This window comes from Alligator mississippiensis, chromosome 3 (genome assembly GCF_030867095.1).
Source record: "Alligator mississippiensis isolate rAllMis1 chromosome 3, rAllMis1, whole genome shotgun sequence".
NCBI classification, from domain to species: domain Eukaryota; kingdom Metazoa; phylum Chordata; order Crocodylia; family Alligatoridae; genus Alligator; species Alligator mississippiensis.
This window is the reverse complement of record NC_081826.1, coordinates 39,409,383-39,430,264: the sequence shown is the minus strand read 5'-3', so window position 1 is coordinate 39,430,264 and position 20,882 is coordinate 39,409,383. Positions and strand designations below refer to the sequence as shown.

Sequence of the window (20,882 nt, the reverse complement as noted above, 5' to 3'; positions counted from 1 at the left end):
GTGCACACTGAGGGAAACCTCCAAACTCTGCTTGATCTCTTTGCAGAAGCCTACTAAACTCTGAGCCTCTCTCTTAACATTGAGAAGAGAAAGTGTTCCATCAGCCTGCTCTGGGCCATGAATGTGACCCCCTCTTCCCAAATTACCATAGAGGTAAAGACCCTAAAGTTAGTTGAGCACTTTCCCTATCTTGGTAGCCATTTCTCTCAGAGAATGAACATGGATGAGAGATCCAGCACAGGACCAGAAGTACTTCCTGTGATAAATATCTTCAACATGTCTTAATTGATTATGCTCCCTGAAAAGATGGCAAGATCCAGGTCTACAATGCAGTCATCATCCCCACTCTCCTCTATGGATGTAAACCATGGGTGACCTATCATAATCATCTCAAGAACCTGGAGAGGTAACATCAACAATACCTCTGGAAAATCCTCCACATCAAGTGGAAAGATCATTTCACAAATGCCAGCATCCTTGCTGGAGCCAGTGTTACCAGCATTGCATCAGTGATCCCTAAGCACCAACTTCGCTGCCATTGTGGGCACTTTCCCGTGTGCTCTGGGGGTGGAAGGGCAGCACTTTAAATTAGAGCGACTCCGAGCACTCTGAGTAAAGCACCATAGCGTCTTCTGTATCAGCTTCCACGCTCTTAAAAATGGCTGCGGGGTACTTGAACTAAAGCTCTTTTCTGTAAAGCACTAAAAGCACATATAGCCTTATATAAATAATAACAATGGTTACTTCATTTCACTTTGTGTTTTCATTGATTTGTGGATTATTTTGCAGATGTAAAGGGCTGTACAATTTAATATTATTTAAGATACCTTAGAATTCATGATTCATGATTAAAATCTTTTTGTTCCTGGAAACCTCAGTTAACCTCAGCTCTCAATGTCAAGGAGAGCTACGCATCCCTGCTAGCTGATATTGGCAACCAGGGTGGATGGCTGGAGACTCTCTCTGGGTTAAAATCCATAGGGAACACTGCACAGGGGACACGATGGTGGGAGTCTACTACAGACCTCCCACCCAAAGTCGAGAGCTTGACCAGGAGTTCGCCAGGGAATTGGCAGAAGCCGCATGATCCAAGTCCATGGTTGTCATGGGAGACTTCAACTACCCCGACATCTCGTGGGAAGAGCACACGGCTAAATCCAAGTGGTCACAAAGCTTCCTCTTGTGCGTGGATGAGCTCTGTCTGACACAAGACGTCTACGGGCCAACGAGAGGTAAAGCACTGCTCAACCTGGTATTTTCAACTGGGGAAGACCTAATCAGCAACCTAGCAATCGATGGAAAGCTGGGTGACAGTGACCATGAGCTGATCACCTTCACCAACTTCCATAAAGCTGGCAAGACAGTCAGCAACACTGAAGTCCTCAACTTCAGGAAAGCTGACTTTGACAAGCTCAGGAGGCTTGTCAGTGAGGCCCTAAGGGACCATGACCCAAAGGGGAGGGGAGTTCAGGATGAGTGGTTGCTCCTCAAAGGAGTGATCCTGGAAGCTCAAGCAAAGTCTGTCCCATCTCAGACGGAAGGCAGCAAAAGGGCACAGCAGCCCCCTTGCCTCCGCAGGACACTAGCGGACCTCCTGTATCTAAAAAGACAGACCTACAAAGGGTGGAGGAGTGGATCCACCTCCGAGGAGAAATACTCTACATTGGTCCAGAGCTGCAGAGAGCAAACAGGGAAAGGCTGCGACAGATCTCCAACTAGCTAAAAGTATCAAGGACAATAAAAAGTCCTTTCTAGGTATGTGGGGAGCTGGAGGAAAAGCAAGGGCAACATTGGACCCCTGCTAAACCAGAAGGGACAGCTGACAACTGATGCCCAGGAAAAAGCCAACCTACTAAATGAGTACTTTGCATTGGTTTTTCATCAGGGAGATCCCTTGCCCTCCATCAATCCTGACCTCATGAAAGAACATCTTGAGAGGCTGGACACCTTCAAGTCAGCTGGCCCTGACGGTTTACACCCTAGGGTAATCAAGGAGCTGGCTAACATCATAGCTCAACCCCTGGCATGGATCTTTGAGAGTTCCTGGTGCTCTGGTGAAGTGCCCAAAGATTGGTAGAAGGCCAATGTGGTGCCTATCTTCAAGAAAGGGAGGAAAGTGGATCCAGCAAACTACAGGCCCATCAGCCTGACCTCTATCCCAGGGAAGGTCTTAGAAAAAATCATCAAAGAGGCTATCCTCAATGGACTGGCCGATGGCAACATCCTGAGGGATAGCCAGCACGGGTTTGTTGTGGGTAGATCTTGCTTGCCTAATATCATTTTCTTCTACTTCCAGGTGACCTATCACCTGGACAAGTGAGAGGAGATTGATGTTGTATATCTTGACTTCAAAAAAGCCTTTGATCTGGTATCCATTGATCACCTGTTGGCAAAACTGGCCAACTGCAGCCTTGAGTCCACCATGATCCACTGGCTGGGGAATTGGCTCCATGGCAGGACCCATAGGGGGGTGGTTGACGGAAGTCAATCATCGTGGTGCCCTGTGACCAGTGGGGTTCCCCAGGGCTCTGTCCTTGGGCCTATACTATTTAACATCTTCATTAATGATGTGGACATTGGTATCAGAAGCGGACTAGCCAAGTTTACCAACGACATCAAACTCTGGGGTAAAGCATCCACACCTAAGGACAGGAGGGCGATCCGGGCTGACCTGGACAGGCTCAGCAAATGGGCAGACGAGAACCTGATGGTGTTTAACACTGAAAAATGCAAGGTTCTCCACCTTGGGAAGAAATACCTGCAGCATCCTTATAAGCTCAGCAGTGCTATGCTGGCTAGCACTACGGATGAAAGGGACTTGGGGGTCGTGATTAACCACAAGGTGAACATGAGCCTTCAATGTGATGCTGATGCTAGTAAAGCGAGCAAAATGCTGGCTTCCATCCATAGATGCTTCTCAAGTAAATCCTGGGACGTCATTCTCCCGTTGTACTTGGCCCTGGTGAGGCCATAGCTGGAGTATTACGTCCTGTTTTGGGCTCTACAATTCAAAAAGGATGTGGAGACGCTTGAGAGAGTCCAGAGGAGAGCCACGCACATGATCAGGTTAAGAAGACAGACCTTATGACGCCAGGCTGAGAGCCATGGGACTCTTCAGCCTGGAAAAGCACAGGCTCAGGGGCTATCTGATGGCCACCTATAAGTTTATCGGGGTGTTCACCAGGATCTGGTGGAACGATTGTTCATCAGAGCCCCCCAAGGGAATTACAAGGTCAAACGGTTATAAACTCCTGCAAGACCATTTCAGGCTGGACATAAGGAAGAATTTCTTTATGGTCCGAGCCCCCAAGGTCTGGAATAGAGGTGGTTAAGGCATCTACTCTGAACACCTTCAAGAAAAAATTGGATGTTTATCTTGCTGGGATCCTGTGACCCCAGCTGACTTCCTGCCCCAAATTTCGGAACTCATGGGGAGCCCCATGGGCCGGATGGCATGGGGCTGTGGGCCAGCTCTGGCCTACAGGTCAGAGATTGAGCACTTGAGTATATAGATTAGTAGGAATATCAAGAGCTGCATATACAGATCTGGGTAGAAAACACTTAAAAATTACAATCTATTTGATACTTACTGAAGGTATTCAATATGTAAATTTGCTTTCACAATATACATGCTCTAATTACTAATTCAAGATTTTTCCTAGGGGAAATCAACAGTTAATGAAGCAGCTTCTATGGTGGTGTCATGTTTTATTACATATCCTAATTTTCTCTGAATTAGTTACTGCATACTTTTTTTTTTCTCCTTCTAGCAGCCTGTAGGAACTGTTCCTCTGGGTTTGCCAGTAACGAGGAAAAAAGAGGATGAGGTGTCAGTTGGAAGTGCACCTTTGGCAAAACAACAGTCAAATCAAGCCTCTGAGTATGCCAGCAGCCCTGTCAAAACAAAAACTGTAACAGGTATGTTCTGTCCCTAATTGCACTATAGAGTAAAGCTAGAAGGGCACATGTGCTTGCTGCACACAAGTATACTTTGCAGTCAGCTGTGCAAATACAGTGAAACACCTTTGTGACCTAAAACTTTCTAGGAAAATGTTTATTTATTTAATGTACAATTTCTTTTAATTAAAAATAATCAGAATTTTAATTCTATAACATTTTTCTATCTTACCCGTGGTTTGTTGCTACTTTTAAAACTGTTTCAGACTGTTTCAACCCAAGCCTGGCTGAAGGAGAAGCACTTACAACAGAATTTTAATTATTATCTGATGATATATATTTCTTTGATTTATATGAACTTTTGTTCTGTAAGTAATTTTCAAGTTACAGTCTGTGTTATGATATTTATTATAATGCAGTTGATATATGTCTGACTGAAATTATTTCAAATGCTGTATATCCGCGAGTATAATTTCAGTAATGAGCTGTTGATCAAGAGAAACTTTAGGAGCACTTGACAGGAACTCCAGACTGAATACATCCTTTTTAATGAACAAAACAGGAATTCTTGAGGAAAGTATTGTCTTTATTTAACACAAGTATTCATATTGGATCATAAGTGAGGTTTACAAACTAGGATGTTCAAAAGAAAATTTTAAGAAACTGGAAGTGATAATAGGCCACTACCTTCTTCACCTTCATATCTTTTCTCAAGATCATGGCTACTGTGATATCCATAAGAAATCAGAGTTAATGGTGCTGTGGACAGCTATGATATCTTTGGTATTTTTATATCATTAGAATTGTCTTTAAGTGATACATTTATTAAAACATACATAAATGTACATAAAATGCTAGTAGCTTTTTTCCTTTCCTCATTCCATTAAAGTACCTGCCGACATTTGGTGCTTTTCAGTACAGGGACCTTGTCTTCATATGTGTTCATCCACTTGAGCCTTGCAAAATTGGACTCCAAAGATAACTGGGACTTCTGGGAAAAGCCAGTCCCTCCCTCGCACTAAGCCTGCTTGCTTTAATTTTTTATCTTCATTGTTCTCTCAGATAGAAACTAGTGTTAAAAAAAAATAGGGTGAAGTGCACGGGGCCTTTAACATAGAACCCAGAGTCACATAGCAATTGTGACTTTATTTGTTCAGAGAAGATAAGTAGGAACATTGGCAATGCATAGGGGGTGCATGCGGGTGCACGTGCACCCCCTGAGATTGCCGGTCAGTGCTTGCCACCCCTGCCTCCTTCACCACTGACACCGCTGCAGTCACCTGCGAGAGCTTCCTGCACGCTGCCAACACCACCGCCACCTGCAGGCGGTCACTGTCGTGCCATGCCCCCCCCCTCCCCCCTCCCCGCCTCGGGAGGCATACGACGTTCATGAGTAGGAAACATGTTTGATCTGAGGGATAATTAAGGAGCAGAGAGATTCTGGGAATAGGGGGCAGGTAGAAGGGGGCAATTTAGAAAAAAATCTTGGACAGATGCACAGTTGTTGTTTTGATGGGTTAACTGGCAAGTATCGATTTTTTTAATAGTTCTTTGAAGGTGTTTTGGAGCGGGGATTAAGGATAGGAGTAACTACTTACTGGCCACTTTTACACAAGGCGCTGACTGCATAGTTCAGGCTTGTCCAACATATGGCCCATGGGCCGCCATGCGGCCCACCAAGCCATTTTCTGTGGCCTGTGGTGCTGTGACAGGAAATGAAAGTAAACGCTGTTTACTTTCATTCCCACCCCTTCTCCCTCCCCTAGCCCCTCAGCAGCTTCCTAATGGCTGCTGAAGGGCTGGGGAAGGGACAAGGTTCCTACATGCACTTTGTCAGCTTGGCGTTGCTGACGCAGTGGGGCTCCTCCCCTCCCCCTTCATTTCACTTTGTCCCGTCCTAGCCCTGCCCCTCCCTTCCTCATTTGCATGCTGGCCCCACCCCATGCGAGTCCCACTGGCCGTGTGGGCCAGAGCAGGTCGCTGTGCAGAGGGCAGGCAGGTGTGGGGGGAGCGGATGCCAGTGCGGAGGGATGCTATGGCCAGGCCCGCAGGAGTTGCTGCTGCTGCTGTGGCTGTTGAGACGGGAAGCTGGCACCACTCCCTCCTCCCCACATCCCCCCACGCCCGCAGACATTGCGCTGGGGGTGGCGAATCATGCGCCCTGGGGAGGGAGGGAGCCCTGCAGGTCGGGCTCGGGTTGCCCCAGGGGAGAGGGAGCAGGGGGGTGTCCCTGCACGTCCCACACCCTCCTGTAGGGTCCCCGCATGTGCCCCTGGCTGCTGAGCTCAGGTGCACAGGTGTGGAAGCATCCTCGAGGCCACGCCGGTGGCAGGGAGGACACAGTGGGGTCAGGCAGCGCCCCTTGACCCCTGCCCCTCCAGGCCGCGGCTGGACTGGACAGGCCGTGCGAGTGCTCGCTCCTGCTGGCCCACTGGGTGATAAAAAGATCGTGATTTGGCCCCACATTCAAAAAGGTTGGATGCCCCTGGTATAGTTATTACTACGTAGTCAGATTGCACAGTAATTGAAGTTACTGCACAGTAGCGTTGCCAGATGGCTTTTAGGTGATGCTGACTGCACAGTAGATGATTACTACTGCACAGTAGCATTGCATCACGCTTCGTCCCATGGAATGCTACTGCATAACAGTAACGAGCTACTGCACAGTCAGCATGTTGTGTAGATGTGTCCAGTGAGTCAGCACTTCAAAACCTGTATTCTGAAATACACTTGCAAAAAATATACAGATATTCATCCTAGGCAACTAATTGCATATACAGACATTCTCTTGTAGGTAAAAAATGAAGAGTTAGTATGTTTCAATTACACATTTATACAAATGTGTACATCTTACCCGGACATAACCTATAATCTAAATTTTATATATTCATCTCTAGATTTATGCCTCTCCCTTATTGAGTTCATTGGTTAATCATGATCTTCGACCTTTGTTATTTTTTGGAAGAAGTTTGGAAGAATTTTCATTTGTTTTAAATGGTTACACCAGAAAACTTTTGGGGAAAAAGTTGTTCAAAATCCAGAGGTGTCAGAATGGGTAGAATTGTGCAGACAGACTTGGTAGTCTTATTGTGTAATTTATTTTTAACCAAAAAAATGTAGCAAAAATTACAATAAATTACAAATTATGTTAATAACAAACACAAAAGCTGTTTTTTGGATCTTCAAAATAGTACTTATTCTTCTGCAGTAAAACTGCTCCATTTAAATTAATAGGGAATGTTGAGAAGTGATGTTTTTAATTATTTAGCAAAAAGGGCATTAATGCAGCAAGAAAGAAGACTTGCTTGTTAGGATTAATTTATATTAGAAATCATTCTCTTTAATCATGTAATTTATTTTACTAGTTTAGCCTAAATCCCATTCCTTTTGTGATTAATCAGGTATTTAATTTCATTGTAAAATAATTTCATGGCACAGAGTTTGACACTAATAAATAAAACGTGACAGCCTTGATTCTCTTAGGAGATAGAACACTTAGTCAAACTGTACTATTTTTTTTTCCTTTTTAAAACTACAAGCAGTTGGTCTTTTCAAGGGTAAAGTACTGATTTTGGCTTAGTTAATTTCTGCTTTGTTCAGTACTTCCAAATTGTAAACGGGAAAGTGTTCTTAAAAGAGCAGAACTCTATAGCAAATCAGTATTTTTTTTTTTTTTTTAAACAAAATCTTTTTAAATGTGTTCTTTTCTATCTGTCTTTATAATTTGACAGAACATGACATGTGTGACAAAACATTTGGTTCTAATTTCAGGCCTAAATCTTTAAATATGTGCATGTTTTGCATACTCTGCAGTTGCAGGTGTGAAACGCCTGATGCACTGATACAAATTGGAGTTGCTGCTAATAGGGAGTTGTATAAATCTTTGATTTGACCATATGCAACTCATGCATGCACACTTATTCATATGCACTTTTAAAATGTGAAAAGCTGAAAATGAACAGGGACAAAGATACCTTTTTTTTAGGCTTTGTGTTGAATTAACTGGGTAGAATTGGCTTCTGGCTGGAAGATTTAGGGAGTTGCGTGAGTAGAGATACAGACCATCAATAGAATTGAATGGCCCTAGATTTGAACTCGTTTTCTTTGATTTTCAGTGCAATTTGCTAAAAAGACTTCTGCCATAGATGCGAGACCACAGGAAATGGTGGTTACAAGATTTTGAAAAGATTCCAATTCTAAAAGATGAAATTTCCCACCTAAAGAATGGGCAGTTGACTCTACCCTTTCTTTCACCAATTTATTCTGTTAGAGACATTTTTCTTCCAACATTAAGAAATTAACAGTGCATTTAACATTGTGCGTTGGTGATATTTTCCTTTTTCATCTCATTTAGTCCCTTCCTACTAATATTTGTCTGTCTTATATTTACTTGTTTAATTTATATCTAGAGTTTTTTCTCACTCCTCTTATTTCTCTTCTCTTTAAAATGGGCAGTAATGTTTATAATAATCTGTACGTCCAGGTTTTTGCTGTACGTGGTGCCAACTCTACTAAATAGATCAGTAATGACTGTAAGGTTGGCATCTCTTTAACCAACAAGGTTAGGTATAGATGTCTTAAATGGTCAAGTGGGAGCCCTCTAGTATACGGCATGTGTGTGTAGTCATGCAGGTTGCAAGATTATATCTTAAAAATCACAGTTTTGATAAGTATTTTGAATTTACCCATTTCAGTTCTAGCACGATCTCTGAAGCCACTTTAAGAACTGCTAGAAACCAAACTTGTGTATTAAATGAAAGCAGCTTAGAATTGCAGCTGTCAGATGATTTAAAACATATATCTCTAACTCTATCAGATTGTGAGATAGCAGCTGCTGAAAACTTCCCAGAAATGAAGTATGGGAAAAGAGTAAAATTGTTACTTCAATGGCATGCAAAGTGTGCTCAGCAAATAAATAAGAAAAGGAGGATTCTGCTGTGATTTTCAAACTGTCAATTATTTATCAAGCTTCTGGAGATGTCATGTGCACCTCCACAAGAAAGAAAAGACAAAAGTATGCATGATCCTAATTTAATAGGATATGAAACTGAGGAGAAAGAAAGGGTGGGAAAAGATTCTCTCTCTTTTCTAAAGCATACTCCAGTCTGCTTTTGTCAGGCACATACTATCTTTGACACTTGCTCTCTTCCTCCTTTGAGGTTCCCTTTCACATTCTATTATTTTCCTTCTCTGAATTGAGACCCACTTCAAAAAGACATTTGATAGCTGAATTCTCATTTAAGCTCCTACAGCCACCTAGCTCTTTCCCCATTTTTAGCAGGACTGAAAGAAATAAAAAAGGTCGGGGGGGGGGGGGTGATTGGCTGGATTTGAGCTAGCTGGAGAAGAATACTCACCATGAGGAAGCCTTAGTCAAGCTATTTTGCATGCATGGCACAGCTGGATGAGAGAGTTAGTATGGGTTCCTTTATACCAGGAAAGAGGACACTTGTATGCTGATACTTTTGTAGGCTAGCAAAACTGGTAGTATATCAGCCCACGAACTACAATTTCCATGGATTCTTTTGTAGTGTCCTAAAATATTGTGACATTTAGACTCTAATTATAGGAACTCTATTAGTGGAAAAAAAAAACAAAAAAAAACCCAGTTTTGATTAGGTAATAAAGGTCTCTTTTCATTAAATTTCCTGAAAACTTCAAATTTCCCACAGGACAGCCATCATTCAGGAATACAGGTCCCTGTTGAAATATATCATCCTAAGGATAGTATAGCTAGATGTATTCTGCTGCATTTCTGTGTAGTCCTTGCACAGTCACAGAACTATGATGTGGCTGGAATAATTGAAACTTGACGGGATAGCTTGTATGACTGGATCACTGTCATGGATGAGTATAAACTGTCCAGAAAGGACAGGCAGGGGAGAAGAGCAGGAGTTGCGCTGTATGTTAAAGAGCCGTATGATTGCTCAGAGCTCCACTATGAAATGGAGATAGGCCTGTTGAAAGTCTCTGGGTTAGGGTCAGAGGGGAGAGAAACAAGGGTGATGTGGTGGGGGTCTGCTATAGACCAGCAGACCAGGAGGAAGTGGTGGATGAGGCTTTCCTCAAACAGCTAATGCATGTTTTCCCAATCACAGAACCTGGCTCCCATGGGGGATTTCAGTCCCCCTGATACCCGCTGGGAGGGCAATACAGCGGTATGCCAGCAATCCAGAAAGTTTTTGGAGAGTGTTGGAGACAACTTCCTGGTGCAAGTGCTGGAGTGGCCAACTAGGTGCTGTGCTCTTCTCAACCTGCTGCTCACAAACAGGGAAGACTTAGTGAGGAATGTAGTATTAGATGGCAACTTGGGCAGCAGCGACCATGAGATGATTGAGTTTAGGATCCTGAGGAACAGAAGGAAGGAGAGCAGCAGAGTAAGGACCCTGGACTTCAGAAAAGCAGACTTCCAACTCGCTCAGGGAAATGATGGGCAGGATCCCCTGGGTATCCAGTCTGAGGGGAGAGGAGTCCAGGAGAGCTGGCTCTACTTCAAAGAAGCCTTACTGAGATTGCAGGAACAAACCATCCTGGTGCGCAGGAAGACTAGCAAGTAAAGCAGAAGAGCAGCTTGGCTTCACAGGGAATTCTTCCAGGAGCTACAACACAAGAAGGAAGCTTATAAGTGGAAAATAGGACAAATGACTAGGGTGGAGTATAAGAGTATTGCTTGGGCATGCAGGGATGAAATTAGGAAGACCAAAGCACAACTGGAGTTGCAGTTAGCAAGAGTTGTGAAGGATAACAAGAAGGTATGTCAGCACCAAAAGGAAGATCAGGGAAAGTGTGGGTCCTTTACTGAATGTGGGAGGCAACCGAGTAATAGAGGATGCAGAAAAGGCTGAAGTGCCCAGTGCCTTTTGCACTTCTGTCTTCATTGGCAAGGTCAGCTCCCAGACTACTGCACCTTGTAGCAGAGTTTGGGGAGGAAGTGAGTAGCCAATTGTGGTGAAAGAACAGTTGGGGACTATTTAGAAAAACTGGATGTATTCAAGTCCATGGGGCCACAGGGGATGCACCCAAGGATGCTGAGGGAGTTTATTGGTGTGACTGGAGAGCCACTGGCCATGATATTTGAAAACTCATGGTGATCAGGAAACGTCCTGGATGATTGGAAAAGGGAAAATACAGTGCCCATATTTAAGAAAGGAGGATCCAGGGAACTACAGACCCATCAGCCTCACCTCAGTCCCTGGAAAAATCATGAAGCAGTTCCTCAAGGAATCCATTTCTAAGCGTTTGGACAATGTTATTAGGAACATTCAGTTGTGCATGGTAGATAGAAAACTGTCCTGGATTGTCAGGCACAGAGGATAGTAATCAGTGGCTTGATGTCTGGTTGGCAGCCAATATCAAGTGGAGTGCCCCAGGGGTTGGTACTGGGGCCGGTTTTGCACAATATCTATATTTATTACCTGGCAGATGGTATAGAGTGCACCCTCAGATGACACCAAGCCGGAGGGAGTAGTGGATACACTGGAATGTAGGGTTAGGATTCAGAGAGACCTCAACAAATTGGAGGATTGGACCAAAAGAAATCTGATGAGGGTCAATAAGAACAAGTGCAAAGTCTTGCACTTAGGAAACAGAATAATCCCATGCACCAGTATAGGCTGGGGAATGACTGGCTGGGCAGTAGCAAGAAGAAAAGGACCTGGGGGTTAAAGTGAATAATAAGCTTGAATATGAGCCAACAGTGTGCCCTTTTTTTAACAAAAAAAACCTAACAGCATACTGGTTTATATTGGTAGAATTTCCAACAGATCAAGGGAAGCAATTATTCCCCTCTGTTCAGCAGTGGTGAGGCCACATCTGGAGTATTGTGTCCAGTTTTAGGGGCCCCAGTCAGAGATGTGGACAAACTGGAGAAAGTCCAGCAGAAGGCAACAGAAGTGGTGGGGATGGTCCTGCTTTTAGCAGGGGATTAGACTAGATGACCTCCTGCAATCCCTTCCAACCCTAATTTTCTATGATTTATGAAGAACACGTTTCAAATACAGTTTTCTTAGGACATAGCAATAGATGTTTGGCCCAGATCCTCAAGATCCTTTCCAGCTGTTTTAGCTTCTCTGACACTACAAAGCAACCAGAAGGCTGCCCTAAATAAAGCACTGGTGATTCTCCTGGCATAAGAGAATTCCAGAATTACATAAAGATGGTACAGGTAGATTTGTACAATCCATTCTTATACCTACACACACACAGGGACAGAATATGATATAATTTGGCATGCCATTACAAGCCAAAGAAAGTTAAATACTCCCTATCGTATTTTAGTCTGTTCTTGGGGCTGAGAAGATCCAGAATGATACCTTGGGCCTCTGGCTGATTTTATACTTAAGACACCAATTAACTTATTCATTGCATCTTAAATGGTAACCTGACCCCATGTACAGGCATTAATAGCTTAATAAAACAGGTAATGAGCCACAAAATTATTCTACAAAGTGTGTAATAATTTTGTGGCTGGTTTCCATCACACCTTAAACTGATCATGTTACAGTGTTCCTGCCACGCAGCCTGATGCCTGCTACATGGCAAAGGTCTGGCCCTGGCCCCAGTGTGGTCTCGGGGCCAGGACCCACAACCAGCTGAGTGTTTAGTCTGTGTTCTGGACCACACTGGGGTCTCAAACTGGCTTCAGCATGGTTCTGAGGGTGAAACCGACAATCAAGCTGATTGCCGTTCTCAATCCCAGAACCACACTGGACTCAGTTGGAAACTTGGGTCTTGTCCCCAGGCTGGAGCCATCAATTTGCTGATCTCTTTTTTTTCAGCATTGTGATTCCACCAAAATATCCAACCAGCTCCATCTCCAACTGGCTCCAGTGTGGTCCCAGGGATAAGACCAACAGCTTTTTGGCTGTCAGTCCTAGCCCGAAGACTGTACTGATTCACTGGGCACCCAGCTTACTACTTGCCAGTGCAAGGAAAGCCCAGGATCTTGCCTTGTTTCACAGTCCAGTGACAAAATTCCAAGAAGTCTCCTGCTTAAAGAAAATGCTGAGACTATCTAAGACTGTTGAATTCCTGATACGAATCAGAACCAAGTTGCAGTCAAGTGGGATTTGTACAAGTCAGTTTTATGCAGTCTGGAAGCAAAAGGATAAAGTTTTAGTTAACTTCAAACAGGGGATTTGCTTTCTATGGTTCAAAGAAAAGAGGGCATTGGGAAGAATGTCTTTTGGACCTGTAATCAAAGAAAAGCCCTTCAGCTTGCTACCACAATTGGACTCAGTGATGGTTGGTTGGTTTACCAGTTGGAAGAAACATTTTAACGTGTCACAAAAAGAAGCATGAAGAAAAATGGTAACAGCAGCTGAGCAGTAGCAAATTGAACAATTTCCTCAGACTCTGGAGAAGTTTTTCCTGGGTGACATCTACAATGTGGATGAAACAGGACTGTATTTGAAAGGCCTCCCTGACAGAGGATAAATGATGGAGGGAAAAGTTTCGAAGGATAATGGAAAAGTTGCACAGAACAGGATAAATTTACTTGTCACTCCTATCTATAGTGGCAGAGACAAATGCCTGATGTTGGTGATTAAATAAAAATGCCTTGCATGTTTTCCAAAGGACTTCACTGATCTTACCTCAATTATGATAATTCAGCAAATGTCTCGATAATAGGCGACATTTTCATCATGCAGTCAAACAAGAGTGATTACCAGTTTTGCACCCAGGACCATAAGATTGTCTTTTATTGAATAATTGCTTAACACATGCCATAAAATGTGTTCTCTGTAACATCCAGCATTCAACATCCAAATTTCTATTCTTAAACTTGCGCTCTTTGACACAATCTATGGGTCAGAGTAGGACTAAGAACCTGAAGGGACATTACAAACCAAACAGCACAAACCAGACTATTGTTCTTCTTAACATGGATGCCAGCAAAAACGTAAACTTGCTAGACTGTGGTAATCTCATTGTTAAGGCATGCCAAGATATAAAGCTAAAAACAATTATCAACTGTTTCAAGAGGGGGGAAAAAAAAAAAAACCACTTTGTAAAACCCCATGGTCTCCCAGGAAAGACTCCCTGAAAGGTGTTCCACTTCCTAACCATTTGACAAAAAGGACTTGGTAGCAGCTCTGGCTACAGATGAGGGCTTGCCCTTGTTTCGAGAGGCAACCAATGAGGAGTTTTACAAAACACTTCAACTTCTTCTAGGCCAGGAAACCTTGAATCAAGACAATCATAATATGATTGATCAAGAGAGCAAGATTGATTGTGATGAAATTTCACTTTTGATGAATATGGAGGTGTTAAAGGCTTTAAAGTACTGTTTGGCATTTCTCACATCAATTAACAGCTCCACAAAAAGGTTTACAGGTCTCTTCAGGATGCTGAATCCTGTTTTCAAACAATATTGGGACTGGGAAAAAGCAGTGCGAATTAACCAAGTTATTTCATCAAAATGGAATGATAATGCATATCTTACTTTTCTTAACTCAGTCTCAAGATATAATAATAATGTAAATATATAAATAAAATGTTACACCACAGTAAATTTCAGTGCCAGACATAAAATTAAAATGTTTAAAATCAGAGAACCCTCATCCAAAGTCAAACCCATAGAAATATATATTGCTGTTTAATGAATGTACCTTTGCTGCTGCTGGTTTGTGGCAAGGAGCACAAAAAATGCAGCTACATTCACATAGTATGTTTCATGTAATTGTTACCATCTCTAGTGTTCCTTAAAAATACCAGAATGTCACAACAGTTTAATAATTTGTATCTGTTAAATTCATTATTTTATAGATTTCTGATTAAATTGAGAATACAAGATTTTTTTTTCAAGAGTACCCATTATATAGAACAGTATTTGGTTAGTAATAAAATCATAGAAAATTGGGGTTGGAAGAGACCTCATGAGGTCATCTAGTCCAACCCCCTGATTAGAGCAAGACCCAAGTAGATCATCCCAAACAAGGCTTTGTCTATCCAGGTCTTAAAAACCTCCAAGGACGGTGATTCCACAGCCTCTCTAGGTAACCTGTTCTAGTGCTTTACCACCCTCTTTGTAAAAATGTTTTTTTCCTGATATCTAACCTAAACTTCCCTTGCTGCAACTTGAGACCACTGCTCCTTGTTCTGTGATCTGTCACCACTGAGGACATTATGGCTCTACCCAGGAACTGAAGGCTGCTATTAAGTCCCCCCTCAGTTTTCTCTTCTTCAGACTAAATAAACCCAGTTCTCTCAGCCTCTCCTCAAAAGTCACGTGCTCCAGCCCCCTATTTCTGTTGCCCTCCACTGGATTCTCTCCAATTTGTCCACATCCTCTTAGTGGTGGGCCCAAAACTGAACACAGTACTCTAGATTTGGCCTCACCAGTGCTGAAGAGAGGGGAAATAATCACTTCCCTTGATCTGCTGACAATGCTACTAATGCAGCCCAGTATGCCATTTGCCTTCTTTGCAAGAAGGGCACACTGTAGGCTCATATTCACCCACTGTAATCCCCAGGTCCTTTTCTGTAGAGCTGCTGTTTAGCCACCCCAGCCTGTAGCAGATCATGGGATTCTTCTGCCTCCGAAGTGCAGGATTTTGCACTTTGTCCTTATTGAACCACATGAGATTTCTTTTGATCCAGTCATCCAATTCGTCAAGGTCTCTTGGGTTGGACAGGTATGACTTGCCCTTCATGAACCCATACCAAATGTTCGTAGTCACCTTCTCCTCCAAGTGCTTAACAGTGGATTCCTTGAGGACCTGCTTCATGATTTTTCCAGGGACTGAAGTGAGGCTGACTGGTCTGTAGTTCCCTAGATCCTCTTTCTTCCCTTTAAGGATGGGCACCATATCTGATCTTTTCCAGTTATCTAGGAACTCTCCCAATTGCAATGAGTTTTCAAAGATTAAGGCCAGTAGCTTTACAGTCACAACTGCCAACTCCCTCAGCACCCTGAGTGGCATTGTGTCCAGCTCCATGGACTTGTTACACATTCAACTTTTCTAAATAGTCCCTAACTTATTCTTTCACCACTGTAGTCTGGGAGCTGACCTTGCCTGTGAAGACCGAGATAAAAAAGGTATTGAGCACTTCAGCCTTTTCTGCATCCTCTATTACTAGGTTGCCTCCCCCATTCAGTAAAGGACCCACACTTTCCTTGATCTTCCTTTTGTTGCTGACATACCTTCTTGTTATCCTTCACAGCTCTTGCTAGCTGCAACTCCAGTTGTGCTTTGGTCTTCCTAATTTCGTCCCTGCATGCCTAAGCAATACTCTTATACTCCACCCTAGTAATTTGTCCTATTTTCCACTTATAAGCTTCCTTTTTGTGTTGTTACTTCTGCAAGAGTTAGTTCCCTGTGAAGCCAAGCTGCTCTTCTGCTTTACTTGCTAGTCTTCCTGTGCATCAGGATGGTTTGTTCCTGCAATCTCAGTAAGGCTTCTTTGAAGTAGAGCCAGCTCTCCTGGACTCCTCTCCCCTCAGACTGGATACCCAGGGGATCCTGCCCATCATTTCCCTGAGCGAGTTGGAAGTCTGCTTTTCTAAAGTCCAGGGTCCTTACTCTGCTGCTCTCCTTCCTTCTGTTCCCCAGGATCCTAAACTCAATCATCTCGTGGTCGCTGCTGCCCAAGTTGCCATCTAATACTACATTCCTCACTAAGTCTTCCCTGTTTGTGAGCAGCAGGTTGAGAAGAGCACAGCACCTAGTTGGCCGCTCCAGCACTTGTACCAGGAAGTTGTCTCCAACACTCTCCAAAAACTTCCTGGATTGCCGGCTGCCACAGCAGGGTCCTACAAGAGGGCCATGATCTCCTCGAGGCACCCCTTCCCATGCCAAATGGGCCCAAGGGCACCCTCAAATTCTTGCCCGCCACGTCTTTGATGTTCCAATATATATTAGGGAGGCTGCCTTACGTCTCCTTGAACATGGTTACTTTTGGCCCCATGAACTCCCGGACCCCTCGTGGGTCTTGTCCTGCAAACGGGTGCTTTGGGGCACCCTAGCCTTATGGGCTACGCATGGCTCCAACTACCCCTTATACCACACCCCAAGCCTCGCAGCTAGAATAGACATTGTTTGGTCTCTCTTTCTGTCTCCACCCACGCCCTCTCTTGGGGGCCTTCTCTGCCATGCCGCCCTCTCTTGGGGGCCTTCTCTGCCACGCCGCCCTCAGGGGCTCACCAGTAAAGCCATCCCCTTCTCTGGGGCTGGGGTCTATACACCCCGAATGCTGCGCCCTCACTGGCGCTGGGGACCTCACACTCCGCTGTGAGTTTCCTATGAGGCCTCCTCCAACCCCTAATATCCTCACCCAAACCACCGGTGTAACAAATAGTAACAGAAACACAAGCCTCTTAGCTATAACGTAAACATAAGCCGCCTGGCTATAACAACACTTGGCCTACCGGGGTTCTTCATCCCACAGCCGTATCATGTGCTGCTCTTTCAGCAGACTTCTCCTTTCTTCTGCAGCAGAGAGCTCCTTCCTCAATGGCTGCTGGCAGGGAACTGCCTCAGGCCTCAGCTCCTTGGGTTTATAACGGGAGCCAGGCCCTGCCCCTTTTGGTCAGCTGTCCTCTTGGTTGCCCTGGCAACCCACAGCTGGGCTCCTTGTACCCTGCTAGGGCTCTTTCTCTAGCAGTTTTCTGCTCTTTGGGAACAGGGCACCTCAGTGCCCTGTGACAGCAGTACACCACTGTATTGCCCTCCCAGTGGGTATCAGGGGGGCTGAAATCCCCCATGGGAGCCAGGGTCTGTGATTGGGAAAACGTGCATTAGCTGTTTGAGGAAAGCCTCATCCACCACTTCCTCCTGGTCTGGTAGTCTATAGCAGACCCCCACCACAACATCACCCTTGTTTCTCTCCCCTCTGACCCTAACCCAGAGACTTTCAACAGGCCTATCTCCATTTCATAGTGGAGCTCTGAGCAATCATATGGCTCTTTAACATACAGTGCAACTTCTGCTCTTCTCCCCTGCCTGTCCTTTCTGGACAGTTTATACTCATCCATGACAGTGATCCAGTCATACAAGCTGTCCCGTCATGTCTCAATTATTCCAGCCACATCTTAGTTCCGTGACTGTGCAAGGACTTCCCATTCCTCCTGCTTGTTTTTCAGGCTCTGTACATTCTTGTACAAGCACCTGAGGTATTAGTCAGTTCGCCTGATTTCTCAGGAAGAATGAGAACACCTCCTCTGTGACCCCTTCCTGCTTGCACTTCCTCTAGGTCACCCACTTCCCCACTTAACTCAGGGCTTTGGTCTCCATCCACTAGCAAACCTAGTTTAAAGCCCTCCTCACTAGGTTTGTGAGCCTGTCTGCTCCTCTCTCTTTTACGAGACTATAAATGGCTACATGATGCACATAAATTATGCTTGAAATCACTGTTAAAATGGAGAGGTAGTTCAAATAATTTTGTCTTATTAAATGGTAATAAGTCAGTATTTAGGACTATCTTGAACTTTTTGACATTTGTTAAAAAATACATCAGGCAGACAAACTGACCTCTTTTCAAAATGTTCTTCATATAATATTTGCAATTTTCATCTCAAATTAAGCAAACCTCCTATTTACTATGTGGCAGGAGAGCTGCTCATTATTTAGCAAAATTAATTGTAAGAGCATATTTTGTCTGAAATGCCATTAAAATGCTGAATTAGATTCCTAATGAAATGAACTCCTGGAATGCAGAAAGCTGGGAACTCTGAGGCTAGGATGGTTGGTGAGAAAACACTCACTTATCTAAAGTATTTGAATTAGTAGAGCACACATTTCTGCTCGGTGAACTGAGTAATTATTGTTTATTCATGCCTGCTGTGCAGTGTATGACCGATGACTTAAATGAACAACAGTGTCAATTGAAAGCTGAATGAAATTAAATAGACACTGGAAAGGTAACGATACATACAGTGTAATTATTTAATTCTGAAATACCTTTGTTCCAAAATTTAAAAAAGCATTTTGAATGCTATTGCTTTATAAATTTTACAAGGATAAAAAGATTCTTTAGGGCTCAAATAGCTTGTTGTAGCTTTTACATTAACTGGGAGAATTCATTAAAATGAACTGAACCAAAATTATTTTGTAAATAATAATAGTTTTTAGCAGGCATAACTAATGAAAGAACTCTCAGTAGTTACTTTTCAGATTCAATATGTTAAAATATTTTAATTTTACTATGCCAATTTCTGCACTTCTTGTTTTCTTTTTTGGCCAAGAGTAAATCACCATTAGACCTAAAGAATGTTAGGAAAACAGAGTAGTGTGGTTCTTTCATCTTCAGTTTGTGTTGACATTTGTAGTTACAAGACAAGAGAGACCCAAAAGGGTTTCTGTTTTAGACTGGGGGGGTTACGTTTGTTTGGGTTTTTTAATTAAAATATACTTTCTAATATTTTGTTAAAGGGACATTTATCTGGGAAAATTCTTGCAAATACATGGATTGACTTTTTTAATAGTAAGATATAATAAAAGTAATTTACAATTGTAGGCAGTATTCAGGTATATTGACTTTCATTTAATGTATTTATAACTACAAAATATGTTGTGTCTTATTTCTATAAAAGTATTAAATAAGAAGATGTATAAGCTATAATATACATAATATACATGGATAAAGAGGCTGGTAACCCAGCAAAAAAACAAAAGTAACATGTAGTGACATTTTAGTAGCCCAAGGGATGGCTGAGTGCATCACAAAAGTGTGTTCTTGTTGTTATACTTTGGCATGGATTCAGTACGGATAAATTTGGAACTATCTGATAAACCAGTATTATAATCATTGTTAGGGAAAGTTGTCTCCTAGACTAGGGACAGACACACAACCCGGTTAAGTGATCAGGAACTGGTTTAAAGCTGTAACAGAACAGAAGTTCAGTGCTCATAAACCAGTTTCAAAATGGCTGAAACTAGCTGAAGTTAAACCTGATTGATCATAATACCAGAGACTTAACCAATTTGTGTCAAACCAGTTTATGCAATGTCTGTCCCAGACCCCTTTTTGCTTTTAAGTTAAACTAGAATCCCTCAGCATCCCAGATGCTTTGGAGCCCTGGGCTGTGATGTCTGGTCCAAAGAACAGGTCTGGCCCTGCCCCTCTGCTCCATAGCTAGAGCTCTGGCAGAACTGTAGGCACAGCAAGGTGTGCCTTGTTTCTCCCTGCCCCCCCCTCGCTGCTCATTGCTGAAGCAGGGATCCCCCTCTCCTCCCGCCCATCTCCCACAACATGGACCCCAGCCCCATAGACCCTAGGCATCTGGTATGCTAGCTAATGCTGAGAGGTGTCTGTATGTGTCTCCAGTTTCACTGGAATAGGTGGACCAAACAGTGTCTGCTTAGGGCTTTTGGGAGCTAGTCAACAGGTCAGCTGATAATGTCCCTCCATTCCTTCCTTGGAAAAAGCTGTTTAAGAAGCTTGAACTAATGAGAGAGGCTTTTGTTTTGTTGATGGGCTGATAAATGCGGTATTATCAGTCCTCTGCTGGCTCCCTCACCTGTCAGGTTTGCAGACAGTGTGAAAAAGCAGCAAGAGGGAGATTGAAAAGTTCAGTATCGTCAACAGATGCATGCACTGCACACCCCCTTTGCCTCAGAGTTCTAGCTGGGGGATGGCAACACTCCTGCCCCTTAAGCAGCAAGCAGGGAAAAGCCTGGGACAGTGTTGGCAGAGTGGGGGGTATACACCTCTCCTTAGAGCATCCTGCCGGGGCTTAGACACGCCCCCTCAGCCCAACCCTATAGAATGGTAGGGACAGCTGCTCTAGCACCCAGCTTCTAGCCTGAGCCACTACAGGCATGTGTCTGCATTTCTTTAGTCCAGAGGGATTGTCTGTCCAGTTGCGAACTGGTTCAACCTAGGCAGGTTAGATTAACCTGCAAAGATTGAATCAATTTGGCTCAGGCTTTTTGAATGCCTGTCCCTATCCCTAAAAAAAGTCTAGTAGGCATCAGCCTCTGCTGTCAACTATAATATATAGGGAAGGGATCCCAATAACAGTGCCAGGGCCAAATTGGAGTGTG

General features: G+C 43.6%; 1 protein-coding gene across 2 annotated transcripts in view; it reads left to right on the top strand.

Moving 5' to 3' along the window:
• The window catches only part of VPS13B (vacuolar protein sorting 13 homolog B), an 877,527-nt gene that overhangs the window by 433,852 nt on the left and 422,793 nt on the right, over positions 1-20,882 (top strand). For both annotated transcript variants that reach the window (XM_059723846.1, XM_006263597.4), the window contains one exon: positions 3,771-3,918. In XM_059723846.1, coding sequence (XP_059579829.1) covers positions 3,771-3,918 — 148 coding nt within the window. The remainder of the gene's footprint in view (positions 1-3,770; positions 3,919-20,882) is intronic.